Source organism: Leptodactylus fuscus, chromosome 1, assembly GCF_031893055.1.
Source record: "Leptodactylus fuscus isolate aLepFus1 chromosome 1, aLepFus1.hap2, whole genome shotgun sequence".
NCBI classification, from domain to species: Eukaryota; Metazoa; Chordata; class Amphibia; order Anura; family Leptodactylidae; genus Leptodactylus; species Leptodactylus fuscus.
Window position 1 is genome coordinate 48,657,258 of NC_134265.1, and position 26,996 is coordinate 48,684,253.

The following is a 26,996-nucleotide window of genomic DNA, read 5'->3' on the forward strand; positions in this document are numbered from 1 at the left end:
AGAGCAACTAATCCGCTATGGCTGCAGGTAGGTATGTCATACCGCCATCCACATCACTGTAAAGAGGACCCATCATCTCTCCTGAAATAGCAGTTATGGCTACATATGCAGCTAATGTTACTAAAATGACAACTAGGCAGTACTGATCCCCTTAACAAAGGGATTTGTCACTAGATAGTCCGGCAATGCCAACGCTGGTTGGACATTGTCGCCCTATGTAGGGATTAGACTCCCAACTGGTAACACCGAAGATGTTCCTAAATGTCCAGGAGGCTTAGCGGAGGATTTGCACAATATGGAGTTCTAAGGAACACTCTTCATGTCAATGCTATAGTCACATTAAAGCGGTGATCCTGTATGGCAGAGGTTAACAAATCCCCAGAGAATTTATGGGGTAAGTCGTTTCTATAACCTGGGTGATATCTGCCATAACAAGTTTTTAGCTATTGGAGCTTGGCTTGTATCCCCATTGTTTTTGTTGGATCTATGTTGTATTTGTCTTTATTGCCTTTACAATGTGTTGAAGAAGTTGTCATTGTCTTGTGTATAGGGTATCAATATGATAATTTGATTTGGGGCCAAAACCCTTTAATATATTGAATATGGGCATTGTAACGCCTATATGTGTACTGTAGGTGGATGCTGGTCTCTGAGATCTCCATTCATGTAAGTCATTGTTACCAACTGGTGCCCCACCGGCTGCATTGAACCCTGACATGTTCCTCCTGGGGAGAAATCTTCATATGGTGCTACTGTTTTACCTAGGATAAAAGTCAGGCTTAAAACATCAAGAATCTCTGTTTTCGCCTCTTTTATGGGATAGTGTAGTGTCTTTTCCTATAGCCAAAAGTTGTATTGTATGTATGTGTATGTATATATTTCTGTGTCTTTGTATGGGCTTGTGTGTGTCATGATGGCGGCCTCATCTGTGGGTCACATAGCATTTCAGATGGAGGACCACAAGTCATTTATGATAAGTTGCACTTGCCTAATTTATTTTTGTTCCGTGATATTGGTGTTGTCCACTTTAATAAAATTGATGACTTTCCCTTAAGATAAGACGCCCATTTTTGATTGGGGGGAGGGTACAATTTGTCTTTTGGGACCCCCAAAAATCAGCTGTTTTTACAGGACTGTGGCCCCTGGTTTACATGCCAGGAGATACAGAATTCACTTGCCATTTTTTCTATACTGGCGGTTATAAGCATTGCAGTCATGTCCTATGACCTTGAATGGGACACCACTATGTAAGTTTAGCCCTATATGGACTTGTTTGTTCTTTGTATTCTTGTAGTGTTCCAGATTGAATATATTTCAGTGTACGTTGGTCTCTGAGGGATATGATTGACATCAGTCTTTGGACTTGTATAATGTGTTGTGTGTTTTCTATCAATACAAACTATCTTTCGTCCTAAACATTGCCACATCTATCTATAGGTTGTTTGAAGCTCACCACCCCTAGCCAATTCATGGGGTTCCTGTGCATAGAACCTCCCCAATCAATTAGATATTGATGACCTGTCCTGTGGCTGGGCCATCAGTATGTAACTCAGGGACAACTCTTTTTGTGGCACCACACGGTTATGTTCCTTTGTTCACAACATGTGTAATACAATAGCAGCTGTGCTTTGTAGTGTTCTACATCTTTGTTATTTGTAGAAATGACAAGTGTGTGTGTGTGTGTATCTAAAATATATGCTGTATGTGAAGGATGTTTTTTCTTGAGAAGTTATATTGCTACTTACCATTTATTATGACTACTTTCCATGTGATTTGTCTACGGACATCTGGTGACGTCTTGGATTGGCCATTGTAAATGAGGGCACCCAATCCTTCTTTTCTTCAACATTTTGAAAACCATCATACACATAGGATAGACGTCTGGTTTAGCGCTAATTTGTATGAAAGGCCACTATATGGAGCTGTATAAAAAGTCCATCTTTTTTCACTTAGAACCTACAATAATTGTCTCCATGGCCATTATACAATTCTATGGATGATGGTCCATACCTTGTACTTAGTGCCCAGTTTGTGGTTAGACCCAGTACGCCATTCCAAATGCCTTTCTTGCATTATCCATTCTCATCTATGGCACTAAAGGTAAGTCATGCATAGTACCATGATGTACATGAGCCATAGGTGTCCATATGATAAATTTAGGATATCTACAGCCTTGTGTGAATGTAATTTTGTATTAGTAGGAAATCTGCGTAATGTTTTGGGGCCAATATTCAGTTTTGCTCTCTGTAGCCCATTATCTAAATACCCTGGTTAAGCAGGCCAACTTTCTCATGCTTGGTATGACTCTCTCTTCCTTACCTCTAACTTTTTTTTTCCCCCTTCCTGAGTTTTTGTACCTTTTTTGTGCAGATTTTGCTGTCCCCCCGCCCCCCACAACCAAGCCAGGAGTGGATGAAAAGAAATCGGATATCCAAAGGAAGTTCTTATACTTCTCCTTCCTGCTGAATCCAATCCTAGCAAATCATAACAAAATCTGCACCAAAAAAGCAGCAAAAATTTAATGGGGAAAATTATGAATACTGGTGTTCTGTACTCCAGTCTTAATGAAGTCTGCGGCTGGTGTGATTTCATAAGCAGCTCCGGCCTCTTAATAATTCAGGCCTGCTCCTATGTGCCAGAATTGAAGTCTCCATCATTAAGGAATTGTCATAGATTGTAGGTATAACTGAAGCCAACTTTTTAGCTCCAGTTTTAGTAAATTTGCCAAGATATTCTTCCTCCGTCCACTTTGTAAAAAGTGGCGAGTGTGGGCAGAAGGAACGATGTGGGGCATCTTTGACACTAGAAAGGGCTTTGTACCCAAATGCACCATATTTACACCTGTCTTTGTCAGAATAGGTGTAGATGAGTTAGTTTACTATCCCCAATGTGTCTCTCGCCTAAATATTATTTTGTATAAAAACTTAGACTTCCGTTTTTTTTCATTCCAGTATATCAGAGAATGATTGTTTGGGAGTCCAAGGAAATGCATCTAAATTGGTGCCAGTTTAGCACCGTGTTGGCTCTGAAGCATCATGGCCTCCGCATGGAGTTTCTATGTTCTGACTCTGTTGGTGTGAGTTACCTCGGACTCTCCGACTCCTGCTCCAACTTGGATTCCATCATAAATGGCTGACAGCGATGGTCAATCAGAAACCATAAAGGTCCTGTAGTGACTAGTGAATTCCTATTAAAGTAAATATCTACCCATCTGTATATTTAATTCATTATACAATACCAGTAATTGTAAATTATAATGAATCATTTTATTTTGAACTTTTTTTTTTCCAGTTCCACCCACTCTTACCCTTGACCCTGTGTGTAAGTATGAGGATCTCTGGGCCCCGTGGTTGGACACTCAGGGGTTAGGTCAAGGTAACCTAGTCCATAATCTATCCATGTATAATATTTCCAGTACGGACATTGTGGCCAGTGGTCGCCTCTCTTTAGCCATGCTTCTACTACTATAACGTGTATTGATAATAATATTATACCTTTTCGATCTCACTACTGATTTCTAACTGATACTTGTAAAGTTCTGTTCGAGGGATGACACTGTTCGTCTTATGTGCCCCGTAACCTGTAGTTTTGTTTGGAGGATCGCCATGTGGAGGGGTAGAGGGGTGTAAGGGAGGGGATTTCTCTGTATATGGTCTGGGTTGGTTTTTTTGTGTTTTTTAAAAACCCAATAAATATTGTTTACATTAAAATTTGCCTAGACTCCAACTCCACAGCCCTGGTGCTCAGATAAAATGGGTTTTGCTGAGACTGACCATAGAGGGTGCTGGGCCATGAGCACCTACTGAGGCTCCGCAACTTTCCCTGGACTTTTGTGTGACATGAGCACTTTCCAGATTTTTTCTTGTTGTAACACAACCTGATGTAATGGTTTCTTCCAGCTGCCCAGTTTGTACAACTCTGATATTTCGCTATGGCTGTAACTGGATCAGTATAGTTACACCTGTCAAGTTTTCCAGTTCTTTTCCTAAATCTCCATTGCAAATTTTTAATAAAATAGCCTCTTTCCAACCATTTCATTCTGTTGACGTCTGTAATCTACTTACAAATTGAGAATTGTAGATAAAATAGCGGCATCTTGCCGTGACTATATTTAGTAGCTTCTATTAATATAATATTCTGGGTGACTATACGGGTGTACGCTTGCATGCAAGGCGGTCGCTTGGTCTGTAGTGCTTTGCTGAACTAGCCTGGGCAGGCTCACGAAGGGTTAATGATTACGTATTCTTAGGTGAATCGCTTTTAATGTGCATTGCAGGGTTTTGTGTGTGTGTGTTGTTGTCAGTCTTTAGAGGAGACTTCATTTGACGGAGCCGGGGAAGGAAAAGCCTGGCAGCCAGCATAGACAGGAGCCACTTAATATGCGCTGCTCGGAGCCTCATTTGCAATTCTGTTAGTGTGCATTTTGCTTTGCAAGGGGAGAAAAAAAAAATCGGTGCTGCATTCATCGTGTTAACCTGAATATAGCAGCTGACATCTCTTTATTACAGCTAGAGGTGGAAGGACCCAAACTTGGAGAATCCCCCTCCCCCTGAGATTGTTAGTCCATTCCTTTATAGTGGCTCATTTTGGCTCTCTGTCAGCGCCAGGATGCTGCCAGTGGATGTGTGTCATGGTCTCAATAGATGGTGGTAAAATATAACAGTCATGAAAGCCCAGCGGGAAAGGCTGCGGATTCCAGGCTTGACCTTGGAGTAAGTATCGTCTCTCTCTTTAATATTTTGATGGTTTGTGCATGCCATTAGCTTTAGTACAACCAATAGCTGTCTACGTTGCGTTTTTACTGACAGGCTCGGAGCTCTGCAGCTTGGTGTGTGCATGCTTTATGTGTGCTGCAGTACTGTGGACGCTACCGTAAGCCCCCCTCCTCTATATACAGAGACATGGCCAGGCTGGATCCTGATAGACAACACTGTATGGGTGCCCTGGCCATTGAATGGCAGTAGAATGGGGGTTTTGTAGGCCGTGATGTCTATGTGTTATGTGTTGTGTGTATCCCTCTCTCCACCTTCTGTATCCCCTCCCCCTCAGTGTTTGTCCCAGCGCTGCCTTCAGATAAGGCCTGTGTGCCTCCTGAATGATGAACAGCTCTACAGCAGATTAAAGCATAATTGAAAGGCTCTTCATGAAAATGTATTCACCATAATCAATTTTTCATACGCCAATTCGAGCCGTAATAGACGTTTGTTTAAAGGAAATATTATTTGTTTCCCGTTCCCCGGCCTGTGAATCGGTGTCCTTGTCTGTGTTTACTCTGCTAGTCGTGCAGTGTCTATGTATTAATGTATGTCATAGTATGTGGCGTTACAATTCTGTAAGGTTTTTTTACGTGATGTTATCATGTGACCGTGTATCATTGTATAGAAATGATTATTGCACCATGATTGTATTCATTTACGTGACATATGTATATAATGTACATTGTGGTGTGTGGATGGATCTCTGTGTGTCATATATGTATGTAGGTGTATATAATATAAATATATATTTTACTCGGTCTGTATCCAAATATATAACGTATATACACACATACACATTTGCAAAACTTGTTTTTGCATTTTCACTTTCTTATGAACTGATTTGTACACTGTTTCTTGCAACTTTTAAAGGCTTAAAGGGGTTGTCTAGTTTCAGCCAATCATTGTTATTGTTTTTTGTAATGAAATTTGTACGACTTTCCAATATAGTTCCTGTATCAAATCCTCACGATGTTCTAGATCTTTGCTTGCTGTCTTTTATTGTTTACTTCCAGTGGATAAATATCAAGCCATGGTCATGTGATGTGCAGTCCATGGTCATGTGATGTGCAGTCCATGGTCATGTGATGTACAGTCCATGGTCATGTGTTGGACACACAACTGTGCACCTGTGTGTCCATCATATGACCATGGACTATATATATCACCTGACGATGGACCCTATATCACAGGACCATGGACTGTATATCACATGACCATGGACTGCTTTTATCCACTGGAGTAAGTAAAATATGTTACAGCAAGGCAAGATCTAGAAAATCATGAGAAATTGATACAGAAAGATTATTGGAAAATTGTACAACTTTTCATTATACAAATAATATTTATTTGCTGAAACTGGACCAGCCCTTTAATTCATTCCTCCAGTAGTTCAAGACGTATCCGAATTAATACAAGGCTCTGACCTCTTGTGAGGACCCTAGCTTTAGAAGCAAGTGCTCCCTGACTGCCGCAGATTTCAGCTATAACTCACACCAGTTTTTTGGTACGAGTTACAATAAATGTGTCAGACTAAGATGGCCCTTCCCGGCCTGCCTTGATCTCCAACCTGTTCTAACCACTTTTCTAAAAGGTGGCAAGCAAATTGATTGAATTAATATCACACAAAAATGTACCACTTATCGTCAGAAAGCTGGTGCACCTATTATAGTGAATCCCGCCCACCTCCATATTCTTGACACTGTAAAGGCGGGATCACATCTGCGCCCAGTGTCCGGTTTGCACAATCTGGCGGGTTTCCGTCTTCTGCCCCAAGAAACTGGGTTTGAAAACTGACTGCCGGTTTTCTGTCTCCTGTCCATTCACTTGAATGGGTTTGCAAAGTGACCACCCGTGTGCATCTTCTGTCTGTCTGTGGCGAAATGGTTTTTTTTTTAACCGGACACAAAGTCCTGCATATCCGGCTAAAAAAACCAAACTGACAAACAGAAGAAGCACGTGGACAGTCACTTTGCAAACCCATTCATGTGAATGGGTTTGAAAGCTGATCGCTAGGTTTACATCTCCTGTCCAGTTTTTCGGGGCAGAAGACAGAAACCCGCCAGATTGGCTAAAGCGGAGACCGGGCGCAGATGTGAACCCGCACTAATACACCCCATTGTTAACTGCTAGTAACCATTTTGAACTGTAGTGCTTTTTAATGGAAGGTCAAGATAAATGTCATGTTCACAACGTTCGGTGGAAACTGTCACATTGGACGTATAAAGCAGATGGAACTGAGCCGATCGCTTTTATAAAGTTTTGTGGGAAAAGAGTCTGTATTAACCATTTATTCCTCCTCACACTCTGTTTAGGAGTCCTGTGGGTGGTCTTACCAGTGATTGACAGCCATCCTTGTATAATGTGTATCCGGTGGTATCTGTCACTCACAGAGTGGAAACACTCACTGGACTCCAGAATGAACAGCATTTAAAGAGCATCTTTACAGACACCAACTCTTTGCATCCAATAGGTGCCGCTCCACTGATAATGGTGTAGAGGGAATTTTTACTCTAGCCCCTACCGTTAATGGGCAATCAATGCTGTTAGTTTCAGTAGAGTTATGCTCTCTACTGTCAGGTGGGTGGCCCCTGTCTATCTGCTCCAGCCCAGAACCTCCCACCTGACAGTAGAGAGCATAATTCTGCTGAAACTAACAGCAATGATTACCTATGAACAGTAGGGGCTAGAGTAAAAATTCCAACTGCACCAGAATCTGTAGTGAAGGATGTAATAAGTAAGAGTTTGGTGGAAATTATAAAAAGTCCTCTCTAAATGTACAACAAAAAAATAACCTATACTGAGTCTTTCCTCCACAAAACTTTACATAGATCTGTTCATCTCTTTTTATTCTATAACACACTGGTAAGATTGTATGCTCAGTGTAACAGGTTCCCTTCCACTTACATATCCCACCTTCTAAGAACCACGATAGTGATGGAAAACTTGACTGGAATCTATACCGAAAATAATCCCTTTAGTAAAAGTTGCAGGATGGTCCATGCAGAGCAGAATATGAAGGTGCAAAACTATTATTTGTATGTTTAATTGTTCACCTTGTTTTTAGTGTCTTAATACATGTACAACTCCTCACTACTCTTCCTCTAAAACTCAGAATTTATCTAATCCTTGTAGAGAGTATTAACAGGGCACCGATAGAGGCGTACGAGACATCTACTCAGAGTTCATACCAAGGCACAATTTTTCCTTCCATTGAATTCTCTAATGGCTGTGTACCGCCTTACCATGCTTTATCGCATGCTGTATGACGGGAACAAAATATTCAGCCACAACTGACTCTGGTTTTCTGTGGCCTACGCATGGCTCTGCCTCTGACCCAACAATATGATACACCCCACCACCACTATAACTGGTCATCCATTGAGTTGGCATCGCGCTAATGTCTCTGTTGCCTTCTAACCCAAACAAAGTGTAGAGACTTAGCTTTACTTTTCCTACTGATACCACATAATGTGCACCATGCCAGATAAAGCCATTACAGCCATACAAAAGGGAAATACGGGAACTATATTTTTTTCCATTTTTACCTCCCAAAAATAAAAATTGCTTGTTCTTGATATAATAAATGGCGTGCACATACCATTGCAGTCAACAGAGAGCCGAATAAATCCAACCAGCCTAAATCCAACCAGCCAAAATCCAACCCAGCCTTTTCAACAAACATCTGGGGCCTTGGCAATCATTTATTTTTTTCTGTAAGTTTTTCATAGTACCATTGGCCAAAACAGTCCAAATGTGTCAGTGTTGAATGATTTTCCTTACTGATGTGTATGGACAGTTTCAGTGTTTGATGTAGATTACTGTTGTATTAGTCTGTTTGTTTAGGCAGAGGGTACACACAGACTTTTTGTAACATCATCGATCCAATTTCAATTGGTGCCACCGATAGGAATCCTTTGAGGACTATTTATTAGCGATGGCGTGCCGCTTACTGTTCTTAAATATGTAGCGTGTGCCATATTTATCTAGGCGGTGCATGTTCTTTATAAATATCGAAGCCCATTGCCACTTGTACATACTAAAAAATTTACAATTTGCAACAATCACCTTTTAGAGAATTTTAGTAATTTTTTTTAGAGTAGTAAGATGCCACAAAGCCTGTGTGTTACCCCAGCCTTACTCTTCATTGTATTACTGAGCGAACTGTGGCTCATCGATGCGTTAGCTCTGTGGCCCTTCGCTGAACTATCGTACTAAGCTATATTTGTTGCCTAGTCTACCATGTAGAGTCTTCATCGTACATTTGATCAGAACATGTTGGTCTGTGCCATGTTATATCCTATATTTACCATTTGTTACGTGATTAGTGTCAATGCTGTGCTCACCGTCAAACCCAATTTGTATTCCTTTAAGTCTTCATTAAAAGTACCCTTCTGTTTTATGTCTACAGCTCCTATATAGACTTGTGTCTCCGTGATTATAGAGTCCAAACAAACCCCGTATAGTAAGATCCTGCTGCCATACCCTCGTAGCTCCTATATAGACTTGTGTCTCCTTGATTATAGAGTCCAAACAATCCCCGTATAGTAAGATCCTGCTGCCATACCCTCGTAGCTCCTATATAGACTTGTGTCTCCATGATTATAGAGTCCAAACAAACCCCGTGCAGTAAGATCCTGCTGCCATACCCTCTTTTATTTGCCTCTACTTTTTGCTAACATATTGTATCTTCGTTAGATGTAGGGGAAAGATTATGGGTACTACGTGACCTGACTGTACAGGTCGCGTAGTCTACGCCGCTATTAGCATGGAGACACATAAGTCTGCATAGGATCTGTAAAACTAAACAAAGGTGCGCATATATCCATTAGAGAGTCCTTAGCTAAGTTCCCCTATCGCCAGAAACCATATCATACATTATTTGCAGATTCGGTAACTGTACGGATTGTGAACCCCATCCTGCATTATAATTTACCTGGTAGAGCATCTGCTGAAACGTTCTATGTTCGGCCTCTAAAACCCCATGGTCTTCATCAGTTTCCCCTGGATCCTGGAATACTTGGGATACTAGCTAACTGATGTGACTATTAAACCCCATTCCAGGGGCAACACGGTGGCTTAGTGGTTAGCACTACAGCCTTGCAGTGCTGGAGTCCTGTGTTTGAATCCTGCCAGGAACATAATCTGCAAGGAGTTCGTATGTTCTCCCCATGTTTGCGTGGATTTCCTCCCATTCTACAAAAGACGTACTGATAGGGAAAAAACAAAACAAAAAAACATTCCTTGCATTTTGCCTTTTATTGGTAGTTCACAATGAGTCTAGGTGACTTATTTTACCCATTCAACAACGATTCTGTTAAAGGGATTGTCCAGCCGTTTCTGAATGGGTTGAAATAATAATGAAATAGTTTAGTAATTCCTCCATGCTGTTGTTACGCTACCTATTCCGCCGCTGCTGAGATGGTTACGTGACCGTTACATCCCATGAGCGGCTGCATTTTGGAACATCATCATTTTAACAGGGTTTTAAGATACCCTGCTCCCGATGCTCCGGGTTATCTGCAAGGTCAGGATTCATTATTTTAATCTAATCTAAGCAATTTGGTCTGGCAGCCATTGAACAGAGTCCACTTGTAAAATATACGTCATTGTAGTGTGACCATTTTATTTTCATTCCATTTGCTTATGACTGCTTTGCTCACTGCTAGTGACATTTTAACTTTACAGTCTCACCCCAAGAAGCTTGAGTCCAACCCCAACAAGTCCATGCAGTCCTTGTAGTCCATTGTATGCTTTCCATTTCTGGAGGTAAGGAAACTTCCATTTTGTTTCTGTATTTCACAGGTATCTTAGACTGTTTTTAGTTATACGTTGAATAGTCATTTTTCTCCCATAAAATTGGTGTACAGTTTTGGGGAATGATGGCTACAAATAATTGTATGCCATTTCATTGGCACTCAGAGGTCGGACTTGAGGTTATTTTGCCCTGTAAGGGCCCCAAGCTTTGAATGTCCTTTATAGTATTGCTATCCTGTTATGTGGCGACTGCATTCTCTATCCCATATATATTTGGTGAATTCATTGCACAATCACGGTACATTGGTCAGGGTTACGGTATGATACTATATAGCTATGATGTCAGAATCGAGAATGGAAAAAACCACATTGATGAGACAGTACATACATATTAAAAGTCCTGACATCATAGATTATGGGATTCTCTTGTAGGATTGATGCCCTAAATGTGCAATGAACAGATGTCTAACAAATATAGTGATGTCATATGTCACTTAGTGATGTCATCGTACAGAGAATAAAATATATCATTATTTGTCAAAGTGACCATTGGCATCCTTCAGACCCCAGAGCCTAGATGCCAGTGCAACCTTTGTATAATGTGATCTAAAATTATATAAAAAAAACTTTGTAATCAGTCTAGTATGTTACTTGGTACAGGCCACAAGACATATTGGAAGTTACTACCTTCCTAGGAAAAGTTTTTCTATGACTCACATCGTATGAGCATGAAGCCCATGAGCCATGTCTCCATCATGCCGGCCGTACCAGGCAGGTTGTTGCATCATGTGTGCAGATCGCTGCTATATGGCGTGTTCTCATGAAGACCTGTAAGCAGATGGCGGTGTTTTTTAGCGTGTGTGATTCACTGGGATATAATTGGATATTTAGCTCTCTGTTGTCTCACTTCAGATCATTGTTACTTGGATAAATAATGTTTTCTGTGACTCATGCTCGGTCTATAAAAGAAGCCTTCCACGTAATAGAAGCGGAGCGCTTATCTTCTGGGCTTCGTGCTATTTAATTAGAAATAAGTGACAAAGGCTTCTTCACCGGGGTTACCTGTGAGTAATGAGTGAGTAAACCCATCTACATGCGTGATGTATTCAGAAATATCACATGTGAAAGTGCTCACTTGCCAGAACCTTGGAAATGCTATAAAATATCAAATGCCATATTACTGACTATGATACCTGTTAAAGGCGCCCTCCAAGAAAAATCATAATCAATACATAATGCATAGTTTAATACTCAGTACCCTCCTTTTTAACATTTATGGTGTAATTCTTTGAATTTCTACTCCCTTCTTTATTGCTGAAAAGCTGCCGCCAGCTACTCTGAACAGTCTATGCACAGTGTGCTTTGGTTGTCTGAGACACTCCTCTTTCTTTGGACTGGTCCATCCAAGGGATACAGGGGGGGTCTCAGATCGGAAGTTTATTTGACAAGGTAAAAGGTAGCATCAGACTCGTAACTTAAAGCTCTGGGGCCAATGCAAAATCTAATATGGGGCTGCTAACTATCTACCTTTTCTGAATTGTGGTTTACTATAATAGGGACCATCGGGACCACTTCAGGGTCAAGGGTCTTGCAGTGACTGCTATTCTAATATCTATGCCCCTGGGTACCCTTTAACCATTTATGCCTAGAGTTCCATTATTAGAACTCAAAAATTTCAATGTCTGGCATAAATGGGTTAAAAAACAAAACAAAACAAAAAAAACGGACACATTTCAAGTAGCACTTGCTTTTAAAGAGGACTTTTTGCCACTTCCAACAAGTCCAGCTCTTTGCATCAATTAATAGGCACCACTCCACTGATTCTGGCACAGTTGGAATTTTTTCTGTAGCCCTCACTGTTCCTTAGCAGTCAATGGTGTTAGTTTTGGTGCCTGATGTACTACATAGTCTCTGTACTGTCAGGAGGGCGGTGTCAGGCAAGAGCAGACAAGGGGTGTGATTCTGAGTTTTAACATTGGCTGCCCTGATTGGAGCTCTGAATCACACCCCCTGCTTGACACCACCCTTCTGATAGTACAGAGCTTACATAGTACATCAGGCACCAAAACTACCTGTACTTGCTGCTCTTGAATGGTGGGGGCTAGAGAGCAAATGCCAACTGTGCTGGCATATCTCAGATATGCTAAGAACTTGAATTGTTGGAGGTGGTGAAAAGTCCTCTTTAAAGAGGACCTTACATGGGTTTGGGCACAGGTAGTTTTATATACCGCTGGAAAGCCGACAGTGCGCTGAGTTCATCACACTGTCTGCTTTCACAATCTGTGCCTCGTGTAAAGAGCTATCAGTACCGGTACCGTAGCTCTTCACTGTTAGAAGGGCGTTCCTGACAGTCTGTCAGGAACGCCCTTCTTCACAGCAGCGCCAATAGGAACGCCCCCTCCCCTCCTGATAATACTTGTCTATGGACAAGTACTGTGAGCAGAGAGTGGGGGGCGTTCCTCCCCGCTCACACTGTACAGCACTATAGGTGCTTTTGTGCAGAAGGACGTTCCTGACAGACTGTCAGGAACGCCTTTCTAACGGTGAAGAGCTACAGTACTACCCTCTTTCCCCGAAAATAAGACATCCCCCAAAAGTAAGGCATGGGGGAGGTTTTGTTAAATTTCCTAATATAAGGCACCCCCCCCCCCCCCGAAAATAAGACATCCCCAAAAACACTGCAGCCGGCAGAACACTGTGCACGATGTTCCGTGTGCACAGGTATGCCGGCTGCTGCCTCTGCTGTGATACCACTGTTCCTACTGCTGTAAGATGAGCTGGGAAAGCATCGTATGCTGCGGGGAGTCCACTCTCCCAGCTCATCCCACAGCAGCCGGAACAGTGGTATCACAGCAGAGGAGGTAGCCAGCTTTCCTGTGCACATGGAGCACAGCGTTCAGCCGGCTGCAATGCCCACTAAGTGAGGCTCTCCGGCACAACCGCCGGAAGCCTCGCTAATCTCTGCTAAGCCCCGCCAACCACTTCCACCACCATGACCAACAGCAGCACCAGCGCTGCTATGAAGATGGGGAAGGTAACTAGCATACCTCCCCCACCACCACCACCTCTTGCACCACCTACAACCGGCAGTCATGCCGGCACTCCGTTAAGGAAGCGCCGGCATGACTGCCGATTGTCCCCCGCTCCAGCCGCTCCATAAGACATCCCCCGAAAATAAGACAGGTCATATATTTTGGAAGATAATTTAATAAAAGACACTGTCTTATTTTCGGGGAAACAGGGTAGTACCGATAGTTGTTCACCCGGGGCACAGATCGTGAAAGCCGACAGTGTGCTGAATTCAGCGCACTGTCGGCTTTCCAGCAGTATATAAAACTGCCTGTACCCCAAACCATGAAAGGTCCTCTTTAAAGGGATTATGCCACTGAAAATATTTATCCTTCATCCATAGTATAGAGAATACTTTCTGTTCATTCAGTACAGAGTAAAACACCCCGTCAAAGTGACCACAGTGAATGTTAAAAACAAACACAAAGCGAGCACTTACCTCTCGAGTTCCCTGATGTTCAGTCTCCGCTGATCCCGGACAGTGCTTATTGATGGGGTTGACATCATATCAATGACATGTGACCACCGCAGCCAGTCATGTCTCTTGTTCACCCCGTCAAGAAACACTGAAGGGGAGCGGAAGAGACTGTGCGGCAGGAGTACCAGGAGGTAAGTACGGCTCAGTTTGTTTTTCTTAACACATCTTCTGCCTTTGGCCACTTTTTTCCTTTAAGCCGGACAACCCCTTTAAGAGCAATTATTGTGAGAGCTAAAGTAGTTTTTTATATTAACATTCTACTGTTAATCTTGAAATAAACACCGGTATTATCAGGACTTTTTCTGTACTGGATTTTTTTTATTTTTTTTTATAGTATATCAAAGTAAAATGTTCTGTGCCGACTAACAGAAAGGTATTATATAGGGTATAAAAGCTTCTAACACAAAGGCTAGAGCTGCACATTAGCATCCCTGCCATTTCCACTAGGGCCAAATAAAAGTATATTAACCAATATCTTCATTACTTGCATTCGCTTCTTGGCGTCTCCTTTTTTAACAAGACGTTAATGAGGCTAAATGATACGTCTCCCCAATTCACTGAGCTCTGTTAAGTTTAATGCCAGGAGATTGTTATGTTAGTCATATGTAAACCTGGATTATGTCTTAATGAGGACGACCATACACTGCGGTTAATACCCTTTGCCTAAATGAAATATTTAATAATCCATTTAGTTAAAGAAATAATCTTTTTATGAAAGGAAATGTTTGGTAGATATTTATGAATGATGGAATTTCTGCTGTGAAATGTTCCATTAAATAAGTGAAATAAAGATCATCTACTACATAGGGAGTCTGAGACCAAGTGTAATTTGGGCGTGCTTGGAAGTGGCCTGGTCAAGCTCAAACATTATCAATACGCTGTATCGTGACATTTCTTGGTGCGAGCTCCTGACATGTAGTAGCCTTCTAGAGGTATGTTAGTCAGAAAAGAAGAACCCAAGAAACTGAGAATCCTTTACAGAAAATATAATAAGATCTGCAGATACCTTCTCCAAAGATTATTTCTTTACAATGTTTCAATGTACAACCAATGGTGGATTTCTCCAAAATGTATCCAATCCCATCTCACAACCCACTTGCAGAACAACCATCAAGGCTTGGTCTCTTTGAAGACCATGTAAAACTTGTTCTCTGTGGCTACCTCCTTTGGAACAGAGCAGCATCTCTCCCATTGCTTCCTATATTTTAGCCATGAAATATGGATAATTATCCATATTTGGACTAGATTTAGAGACTTTATGATGGAGTGAATATAGGAAATTTGGATTTATAGACCTTAAGCACATACAGCAAACATAGGCCACAATGAGATGTGAACCGATTTTTGTGGGATTTTATTTACGCCAGACTTTAAGGGTTTTCCTGGACCAAATTTCATATTGTTGACCTATCCATAGGATAGGTCATCAGTTTGTGATCTGTCAGGGTCTGACACCCAGACCCCACACAGATCAGCCATTGTAGCAGCCTCGTGAGCTAAGAGTGCATCAGGGGCATCTGTGTGTTTTCCGCGCAGTGTCTGCACGAATTATGCGGAGAGAAAAGTGTTGCTTGAACTACTTTTGTCTCTGAATGACACTGCAGAGAAAACACACTCCCCGAGCAGAATACCGAACACAGATGTGAACCGGGCCTCAGCTCATTGTATAGGAATAAAAAGTTTGGGTTTTTTTTGCTGGATTTTGACAAATTCTACAAAAAACTATAACCCTGTGCTCACAGCTCTGAGCAATGCTCTGGGTACTGGGGTGGTTGTACTAATGTTGTGGTGCTGACACCCTCGGTTTAATCCCTATTGCTGGAATGACCCCAAATGGTTGGACATGCCCACTTTTGGATAGTGTTGGTATAAAGCCTGCTAGTCTACTGTTGGCACACATGCTTCTGCAGGCAGCCATACTGTAGATAAGCTAGTGACTGGCAGACGCATCAGGCTGTATTGTTCTTATTATGTAAAAACTGGTTCTCTTTTGGTTTTCAGGGTATACAGGGATTGGAGGTGTCACAGCTCAGAGATGTGGTAGGAGGTTCAGTGTTAATAATTCAATGTTCTCAAGGCAAACTGTAAAATCCTATTTAATTTCAGGAAAAGCTAAACCTTTTTCTGCATTTACAGTCGTCCTCTGCAGTCTTCATGCGCTGTCCTTATAGGACTCTCCTCGTATAATGACATTTCTTCTTTCACTCTGGATCTCTAAAACTCTGTACGAAGATAGGAATAAATTGTCTGCAGAATCTCCGTAATCTGACCTGGCAAGAAGTCTGCAGTCTGAAAACGTCTTTTCCTAACCATTTACTTTTGACTGGATCTACGTGTACATACCTACCTATATACATGTATACATACATATGTAGCAGAGTTAACTGGAACTTCTGCTGAAATGTGATCTTATCATTGGAGACAGCAAAAATAAAAGTCATACATAGAACTTACACGCACACACATACCTATATACATAGTCAAATATACACTTAGGCTTTATGCAGCATGTAAAAAACCGTGTGGATGACATACATACATTGAAAATAACTTGACAGAGCTGCAAGTACAGACCGATATAGAACCTGATCCATATTTTGCAGCTCCTCAATTTGGCTAAGGCCTAGTTCACATCTGTGTTTGGGGAGTTCGCACAGGGACCCCCGAACAGAATATCGAATGCATTGACAAGCACTGAGCAATGAAAGCACACGGACCCCATAGACTATGTGTTTTCCGCGTGGTGTCCGCACCAGTCATGTGGAGAAGAAAGTAGTTCTTGAAGTACTTTTCTCTCCACATGTTCCGTGCGGACAACACACGGACCCGATTATAGTCTATGGCAGGGGTGCCCAATACGTCGATCGCGATCTACTGGTCAATCGCGAAGGACGTATGGGTCGATCGCGGGATGCAGCCAGGGACACAGTGCAGGCTGAGAGTCGACTCTCAGCCTGCGCTGTGAACAAGCACTCCAGACACTTGCAGGCCAGGCAGCAGCAGCTCCGGGGGATGACGCGCTCCCCGCTCTTAGGGATGGAGGGAGCCGGGGTGCTACTTCTTCACAGCGCAGGCTGAGAGTCATCTCAAGACACTGGCAGGCGGGGCAGCCGCAGCCCCAGCCTGCCAGTGTCCAGAGATAACTCTCAGCCTGCGCTGTGAAAAAGCAGACACCGGGGATCTCTGGGCGACCACAGAACGCCGCTGTCTCCTTCTCTCACACTCCGCGCCGGCCCCGCTCACAGACATGCCACGCCCCATCCACAGGCCCGCCCACAGACCCACCCCGGCCCACAAGAAGTGGGTAGTAGATCTTTTGCCTAAATCAGTTTAGGAAGTAGCTCACATGCTGAAAAAGTGTGAGCACCCCTGGTCTATGGGGTTAGTGTGCTTTCACTGTTCACCGCTTTTTAATGCAGACTACCCGAACGGAATACCGAATGCAGATGTGAACCAGGCTTAAGACACACAGCCGCAAACATTACGCTGTGTGCATGGGCGCATTGAAATGTATTGATCTGTACTTTTGTGTGCATGATGCCCTACATGTATGAATACATACTTGGATACATACATATATATACCTGTACTTGGTGTGGGGATTCGCTCAGGTAGATGCTTGTAGCAGTGCATGAAACAGTGACACAGACACTGGGTTGCACACAAGTTCAGGCTTTATTCACTTGTAGTGCATACACTGCCTTTTTAAAGGCACAAATAAGCAAAAGAAAAGCCTTCTCGGCTGAGATCTAACTAAACATAGGGAAACTTTTTCCTAACTATAAAGAAGCCTGTCTACCAGACTCCCGCCTTGGCAACAACAATGGGTGGCACAGTACCTGCTTTGTAGGTTTGGCCTGGACAGGACAGCTCTGTCAGTGTGGTGCACACTCCCAGTCCTCACACACAGACTATATCTGGCCTTAATTACACAGCTGACCTCCCTGGTGTGGGTCTTTACCAAACACCCTGCCTGGCTGGAGTATACCTGTCCTCCCACACCAAACCCTTCACTCTCTCACATTGGATACTTACATATATACTTACATATGTAGCTCCTCTACACAGGGCAGTTTATCTCTGCTGTTTAGTAGGGTAAAGATGTAACGTGGCGGACGTTGGTATTTTTAGCGTTTTATGTAAATCCTTCAGATAACTGATCCTTGTAACAACCACTACTTCTCAGTCTGGTCTTTATCTGAGCTGTAACTATGAATCACTGCAATCAGAACAGCCCATGTAATGTTTTTCAGCGGTCTGTCTGTATCTGCGGTCTGCGCTTTCTAATTTGAGGCTCGAGAGATAAAATTGTAAAGTCAAGAAAGAATTCAGCTGTAAAGCCGGTCGTACACATTAAATGTACATCAGCACAACCCACCCCTCCCGTATTATATATGGACTCATCCCTACATAAAGATTGGGGTTTTGACTTCAACTGAGCCAAAGGTATTTCTGTATAGGAACTTGGATAGAGGTGACTGTTGCCCACTCAAGCATTTGGTGCACAGCTATCTAATGGGTCTAGTTTTTGCTCCTGATCTGTTTGCTGTGACTGAATGGAAACAGTTTTACATCCTGAGGCTAAAAACCCTTCAAATCTATACCGTACTGCTCACTGCTGAGAAGTGGTTTACTTTATATCCAGTATAATATATATGCATCATATACATTAGTAGAAGCATAAAGTGTTGTGGCATTGGTGGTACAATCTTACAGTATATCAATGTAGATGGAGAGCCATATCCCCCTCTCAAGTGAGAACAGGAATATATGTGGCCAACCAACAGAGATCTTAAAGTGGAGAGTGGATTAAAAGTAGACTGAATAAGTTTTCATTTTGCAATAATGGCTATTTAATGTAGTCGTGTCCACTCTCCAGTGCACCTAAAATGAAAGAAATATATTAAAAATATCCTGCCGTAATGTGTATGCAGCACCTATGCATACCAGGGTGGTGGTAGCTGCTGCTTTATTTTGAATGGTTGTCCTAGTTTATAGCATCCTCACTGCAGAGAAAACTTGAACCAGACCAGGGCCATTTCCATGATAATGGCTTATTGACTGGGGTTAGACCAGCCATACCACCATCCCACATCTGGCTGACTTTGTAAAGATGGAAGTGCACATGAGGTATCTACTTTTTATTACCCTTTGAATTCCATGTAGAATCTCGGGCAGCCCAGTGACTCCTTGGTAGACATGCAGCACTGGAGTCTTAAGTGTGAATCCAACCGAGAACAACATGTGCAAGGAGTTTATTCTCCCAGGATTGTGTGGGTTTCCTCCAGGTACTCTGGTTTCCTCCCACACTTCAAAGACATACTGATAGGGACTGTAGATTGTGAGCCCTACTTGAGACAGGTGCCGATGATGTCTAGAAAGGTGGAATATGATGGCACAAAATAAATAAGGGCTTGTTCACATCTGCGCCCGGGACTCCGTTCTGCAGGTTTCCGTTTCCTGCACAAACCAGGGCACGAGACAGAAACCTGCCGGCATCTTTCATACCCATTCATTTGAATGGGTTTGAAAAGTGTCCAACCGTGAGCCTCGGTGAGCGTTTTGTGCGCTATGCGGCGAAACAGTTTTTCTTTAACCGGACACAGAGTCGGACATGCAGTACTCTGTGTCCGGTTTAAAAAAAATGTTTTTTTCCAGACTCTTCACGACAGGTTTCAGTCTTCTGCATGCAGAAGACAGAAATCTGATAACGGAGACCCGAACCCTGGTGTGAACCCAGCGTCAACAGTTTCAGACAAACCTATTACAGGTAAATTTTTTACATCCATATTACCGACAAATGTCAAGGCCCAATTGTGTGTATATGGCTCACAATTGGGTAAGTAGACCTTTGTTCGGGCCAATAAACGTTTCTGGATACAGGGGGGGAAATTCAGCCCTAATATGCTCATGTGAACATTGACTTTGTACTACTAATATTACGGACCATAAAATATTATTTAACGCTGGAGCAGATTTGCCAAGCAAAGTGTTCTGTCATAGTGTATTCCTAAAAACTGGTCTGTATGCCATTCACCACATTTATTATCTGTTTTAGGTGCTTTTTTTTGCCTTACCTCACAAGGGGTTGTTGGATTTAGCGGGGAAATGGTGGTGCTTAAAATGCAGCACCGTGCACTGGAACAAGTCAACTAGTAGGTTATATAAATGTATGCTAGATAGTCTAAAGCAGGGGTAGGGAACCTTCGGCTCTCCAGCTGCTGTGAAACTACAACTCCCATCATGCTCCATTCACTTCCATGGGCGTTCCAAGAACAGCATAGCAAGTATGCATGCTGGGAGTTGTAGTTTTGCAACAGCTGGAGAGCCGTACGTTCCCTACCCCTGGTCTAAAGATTCACCATTCTGCTTCAGAATTGGAAAATCTGCCCCTATGTATTTGAGCAATAGTGAGATTTATCAGTCCAGAGAATGCAATGATATATGGCTTTGTGCTTGGCTTTTATGGGGCTGCCAAACATCTGATCATGTTCTATGGACACGAGGCGCTGCTAATCCAGCAATATCTAACCAGGCAACCAATCCAACTGGGATTACTATGGTATAAGTACATTCTCCATCAGTTTTTCTTCAATATCATGGCCTATTGAGTTTGTGTTGGTAAGAGAGGGCAAACTTGTAGTTGGAGAGTGTATGGATAAAAGCAGGGGTCATGATCAGGACTATACATCTCAGTAGACTCCCCTAAACATACTGTATGTCGTTGGACTAAGCACACATGCTTGGCAGAGTTGAGAGAGGTAACTGCTGGCAGATCGCTATATTGAGTATGGGTGGCATTGCATTCAGGTAATCAAAATGGCAGCCTGGACACCAAACCCTTCCATCTCATTTACATGTTAATGCCCTTAGTCATTGTTATGCTGAGAACAGGTGTAATTATTATTATACCGCCTCCATAAACCAAATAAAAAGCCATTTGTTTCCCCCCAGCGCATCCCCATAATATAAACAGCCATTGTTATCGAAGGCTTGGTTTCACAATAGAAGGCTAGTAAAATATTCCAGCGCCGTTTTTATGAGCAAACCATAAAGTGTCCCAGTATTTATTGGATTAATAAAATTAGAATTTCGACTCATGTTTTTGCTCACTTTTTTTCCAATTAAGATAGTTTATATTCCTGTTGGGGCAATTAAATGTAAAAGTGCCAACGTGCCGATGTGTAAAATGATTTCCGCTTGCACGCCGCTCCGTGCTACTTTTAAGGTGCCATTTAAATCAGGGTATTATTTATCCCAGATTGTTCATAATGCAGATTATTAGTATTTATGGAATGATGGCTTGGTAACTGAATCCAGTTTTATTTCCTTGTCCTGTCTTCCCATATGGCTCCTTTTTGTTTATATTTGTCCCCGAGCATCCATAACCTCCTGTAGAAAGTCCCCGAGATCTTCCTCTGAATTTTATTATGTATGGTTGACCTTATCCTCTTGTTATCCTGTGCATTAAGCATGCATTTGGATTTTATTCTCCTTTTTTATGGGATCATTTTTCATCCCTGAATCACGTTCTGAATATTGTTATTTTACCCAAATTCTTTTTATTTGAGGCAGTAAACATGGTTTTAAGGAACACTAAATATATAGATTATTCTTCTTTTCAGAGCACTTTGATGATTTGAGTAACAGGTTTAATAAGGACGTTTTAGGGTCCGTGATATACGGTGTACAGGAGAACGCTTGCCTTCAGCTGAAAGGAGAAGAATTCTGATTTAATATAATTCATTGAAATGGTCTTATTAAACAGAAGTTTATTTTCCGTCAAAAGCAAGGTAGAAAAATCACATTTTACATAGAGTTCCCTTGTTTTGGTGGTTATTACTTTTACATTTATTCACTTATTTATGTTCCTGGTTATTGGTGTTTACTTTCCACCCTACGTTACGGCCATGTACACTATTGTAGAGGCCGATACAAAACACTCAGAAACGGTGAGTCTTGTGTGAGTGTCCACATTATTTCAATTTTTGCTTTGGACTATTTTAGAGGAACGCAAAGGATTTTATTCCAGATGTTCCAGGCGGCTAAAGGAGCGTCACATCTGGTCATGGATGTATAAATGTAACAACGTCATCACAAGAGAGAAATAGGATAGAATGCTTAAAACCACCCAAAATGTGTTGTACATATGGGCATCCAAAGACCACTTAAAATGCTCAAGATGATCAAGAACGTGTAAGGTCTGGTTCACATCTGCATTCGGTATTCCGTTTGGAGAGTCCGCTTGGGGATCCATCTGAATGGAATACCGAACGCATTAAGAAGCGGTGAGCAATGAAAACACACGGACACCTTAGACTATAATGGGGTCCGTGTGTTTTCATTGATCACCATTTTTTAATCCGTTTGGTATTCCATTCAGAGGGATCCCCAAGGGGACTTTCCGATTGGAATACCGAATGCAGATATGAACCAGGACTTAGAATTATGTACCATGGTACATGTATTAGCCATTGGACCATGACAATGTCACCTCTTCTTCTTGACCTCAATCTCCATACCATATACCAAAACTGGGATGGTTTGACCTAAATCTGTGATGACATTGTTCCTCTCCTGTGTATTGGGCCTCAAATTATTGTATGGTAATAAAAAACCCACTGGCATTAAAAGCAACATGTTGGTGGATTTAGATAAATTCCCACAATGATGGATTCTACAATTGCTGACTATAGTTTCGACGTTCTTCTAAGGTCGAGCTGTTTGACTATTTGATGTGATGGACACAAATCATCCACTAGAGGGAGTAGTCTATGTTTATGATGTCTATGCAGGCCTTTTATTAAGGGTCAAATATATTCTTTTTATTCTTCTTTTCCTGAAAATATGTCTTTGATCATTTCTGAAGGTTTTATTTAGAAGCTCCACAGAAGTATGGATGGTCTGCACTCTGCGCATGCTGCATGTTTGTTGAGGTTGAATTCATCAAACACTTAGTACCTGTTGCTACAGCTATAATATTGTCCTTAAAGATGTCGGGTGAATGTTCATATTCACTTGGTGACAGGAAATTTAAGAGGAATGTTGACGTCTGAGATCCTTGAGAAACCAGAGAGGGAGGCGCATGGAAAGAATAGTAAAGGCCCTATTAGACAGACAATTTTTAGGAAGGAATATTCATATACGGTAAGCGCTCATTTCTGACACTTGGCCTGTGTAATGGTGCCGGCAGTCTCTCAATGAATGAGCATGCACTTGTTCATCGAGTGATCGGCTGATTTTTAGTAGGGCAAAAATATTGTCTATCCGTAGCGCTTTGTCCTGTCAAATAAGGGCTCTGTGGCTGCTGGACAATGAATATGTATGCCAGGGGAGTGATGGTTCCACTATGTATTTGTATTGGTGCAGAATGTTTCTCAGTCAATCGGCACTTATTATAAAAATTCTGTTCGGCTTCATTCCCGCAACAGTATGCAATGTATGGGTCCATAACTGTGGCACGGATGTCACGTGGATTGTCATCCCTTCCATCTTTGCTTTCCACCAACCCATACACTTGTATAAGTGAACTGAGCTGTAAAAATGGGCAGAATTAGGATCAGCTCCATACCATGTAACTCATTTCTACTGCGCAGACACTAATCCATGAAAACTACGGTTTATGGGACCTTAGAAATGAATGGGTTTGTACGCTATCCATTTTCACAGATCCGTAACAGCCTGTGGACCAGAACTACAGTTGTATGCAGGGGCCTGAAGAGGTTTCTGTGCTTATCTAGTGCTGCTTCCCTTTATTCTGAGGATCATAGGACTTCTGTACTCTGACCTCCATCGATCAATAAGTCCTAGAGGTATGCTGTCACTGCTGTACAGGAAAACCCCTTGCCAGCTCATAGCAAAATTGTCAAATAAACCCTCCCTGACAATGCTACTCAAACCATACAAGTTTTGTAATCGTACATCATCATCATCATCATCATATTATTATTATTATTATTATTATTATTATTATTATTATTATTATTTATTTATTTATTTTACGTAGCACCCTTAGGCCCGGTTCACATCTGTGTTCGGGGAGTCCGCATGGGGACAGAATACCGAATGCATTGACAAGCAGTGAGCTTATGAAAGCACACAGACCCCATAGATTATAATGGGGTCTGTGTGTTTTCTGTGTGGTCCCCACACTAGAAAGTACTTCAGTACTTTTCTCTCCGCATGACTCATGCGGAAAACTCACGGACCCCATTATAGTCTATGCGGTCCGTGTGCTTTCATAGTCTCACTGCTTGTCAATGCATTCAGTATTCAGTTCGAGGGGTCTCCATACGGACTTCCCAAACGGAATACCAAATGCAGATGTGACCGGGCCTTAATTCCATGGTGCTGGACATTGGTGACGGGACTTCATATATAGTACAAATATAACAACAAGTACAGTAAACACATACGTAACTAGATAACCAACACGCTACACGCAGGAAAGAGACCGCATAGTGTGACTTGAGACTATATTGGATTTGAGTCGCCTTGTGTAACATAGCACAATCCTGAAAACATTGCTCTTGTGTTAGACACCATGATGGGGCGGCAATGCTACCTGTACATCTGACCTTGTGGATAACTGATATTTATGGCGCGCACAACCTATCTGGAGAGCGTCTTCATTTACAATAACATGACACATACTGAGAAATGTTTCTGTCAATATTCTATAGATTTTTATTTGTAAATGGGTTAGTACAAGGTTACCGCTCATGGTTTAGGTTTGTGAGCGCACATTCTCATTTTCGTGAAATAAAGAAGTCTTTTATAAGATGGTATGTCTAAAAAATGCAGCATTTCTTTAATGCCGAGCATTGCTCCATACACGGAGGTATTTCTTGCCGCAAGTGTCATTCCTGCTCATTTTTTATAGTGTTAGGTCAGCTGTTATCCTTTAACTCTTTACTGTCGTACTGAACCTTTTTTTTTCTTCCTTTGAAGACACTGGCTTCAGATAATAAGTGGCCATGGGCAGGGAATGTGTTGGCATAAAACGCTCTCTGTTGCTCCCTGACAGTCTCTGTTGATGGAGCTGCCGTGGTGACTTTGGCATCAGTGACGCATGACTGCTGCAATCATTGCCATATTGGTGATGGTATAATGTGGCGATACATGACTGCTATAGGCCTCACCTGTGCTTAGCTATAGCAGTTATGTGCCTTGACTTGATGGCCATGCTGCAGTACCGTCAACAAACACTGGAGGGGAGCAGCAACAAGTGAGCATCTAGTGCCCTGTGACTGTTGGTGCACTGGGGGCGGGCTATCAGCCCTGGGAGCGCTGCTCAAGAAGAAGGATGGGTGAGGATCAACTCACTGCAAAGAATGGCACAGGCAGGAGATGGTAGGGGTCTGAGCATCATGACCCTGGACCAACTTACTCATTTCAAAGTATTTTTTTTCCAAATCTATGAAAGTTTCATGCATAAAAAAGTATAATGCTTATCATTGCAATGTGGTGGTCATAGTTGAATATGTTAGGGGGAGGTGGTAAACTCCCTTTAAAGGGTTGTCCCACATGGATGATCCCTATCTAGGATCCCCTTTATGAGTAGCATCTCCAGTCCTGCTTTTTGGCCAGCTACCGTATGGATGGCTGCTGTATTATGTCAACTACATTTCCTTTGTAATGGCCTCTGTAGGAAAATGTTTGGCTTTCCTGGGGAAACTCACAGCAATAATTGAAAATCTCATCCACTATGTTACTTCTATAGATCCCAATAGGTTATCTACTGCGATTTCATGAGCTAATAAGATTGGGGTGTAAAAAGTAACCCTGGGGCAAAACTTGTATTGGAGCCCAACTCTACCATGACCGGGCAGTAAGTTCAGAACTATTACATTACAGATAATGTCTACAGTGAAAACAGGAAGTCTTTGCCTATTTTATGGCCTAGTGGACAGTGTCAGACCTGCAGGATTTTTTTTTTTTTTTTTTATGATATAGATAATAACATGTAAAAAAAAAATTTAGAGACATTGTCAAACGTCCTTTAAAAATATATTTAACATAAAACTTGATTTAAAGAGGACCTTTCATCATATTGGGCACAGGCTGTTCTATATACTGCTGGAAAGCCGACAGTGCGCTGAGTTCAGCGCACTGTCGGCTTTCCCGATCTGTGCCCTGGGTAAAGCGCTATCGGTCCCTGTACCGTAGCGCTTTACAGTCAGAAGGGCGTTTCTGACACTTAGCCAGGGACGCCCTTCTGCCCAGCAGCGCCTATCGCGCTGTACAGTGTGAGCGGGGAGGAAACCCACCTCCCTCTGCTCGCAGTGCTTGTCCATAGACGAGTATTATCAGGAGAGGGAGGGGGACGTTCCTCCCCGCTCACACAGTACTGCGCGATAGGCGCTGCTGGGCAGAAGGGCGTCCCTGGCTAAGTGTCAGAAACGCCCTTCTGACTGTAAAGTACTACGATACCGGGACCGATAGCGCTTTACCCGGGGCACAGATCGGGAAAGCCGACAGTGCGCTAAATTCAGCGCACTGTCAGCTTTCCAGCAGTATATAGAACTGCCTGTGCCCAATCTGATGAAAGGTCCTCTTTAAAAAAAAAAAAAACAAAACATTTTTTACTAACACCTGCCCCTTAAAGGCACTTGCTGTTGGGCCGTGTCGTATTGCGTTTCACACTTTGTTACATGGCGCCTATAAACATAAGGGGTATTTATTTTTGAAGCTTTGATAGTAATTCTGTTTTAAGGAGCCATGTAAAGAAGTGCAGGAGGTTGTTTTTTTTTTTATCAGATTCAACTTCTGACATTTATTCCTCACTGAAATTTTCCTTTGACATATACCTGTGTTTCATCTCAAAATAGGCCTTTAATCTGCAGAGACACGGGTAGTACTTGTCTCCTTAAAAAGCAAGCTGCCAGTAACACAACAACATTAGCGTCTTGGCACCCACAGCAAGAAAGCTGTAAACA

The 26,996-nt window shown here is 42.2% G+C and overlaps 1 protein-coding gene across 4 annotated transcripts in view; it reads left to right on the forward strand.

The window, feature by feature from the left end:
• Positions 1–26,996, forward strand: part of MAST4 (microtubule associated serine/threonine kinase family member 4) — a 370,078-nt gene that overhangs the window by 213,053 nt on the left and 130,029 nt on the right. The window contains exons 1-2 of one of the 4 annotated variants that reach the window (XM_075269801.1): positions 4,189–4,712; positions 10,443–10,523. The exons of the other annotated variants lie outside the window; for them this stretch is intronic. Of the exons in view, the coding sequence (XP_075125902.1) occupies positions 4,666–4,712; positions 10,443–10,523 (128 nt within the window). The 5' untranslated portion in view covers positions 4,189–4,665. Of the gene's footprint in view, positions 1–4,188; positions 4,713–10,442; positions 10,524–26,996 lie in introns of those variants that run through there. 4 annotated transcript variants of the gene reach the window in all.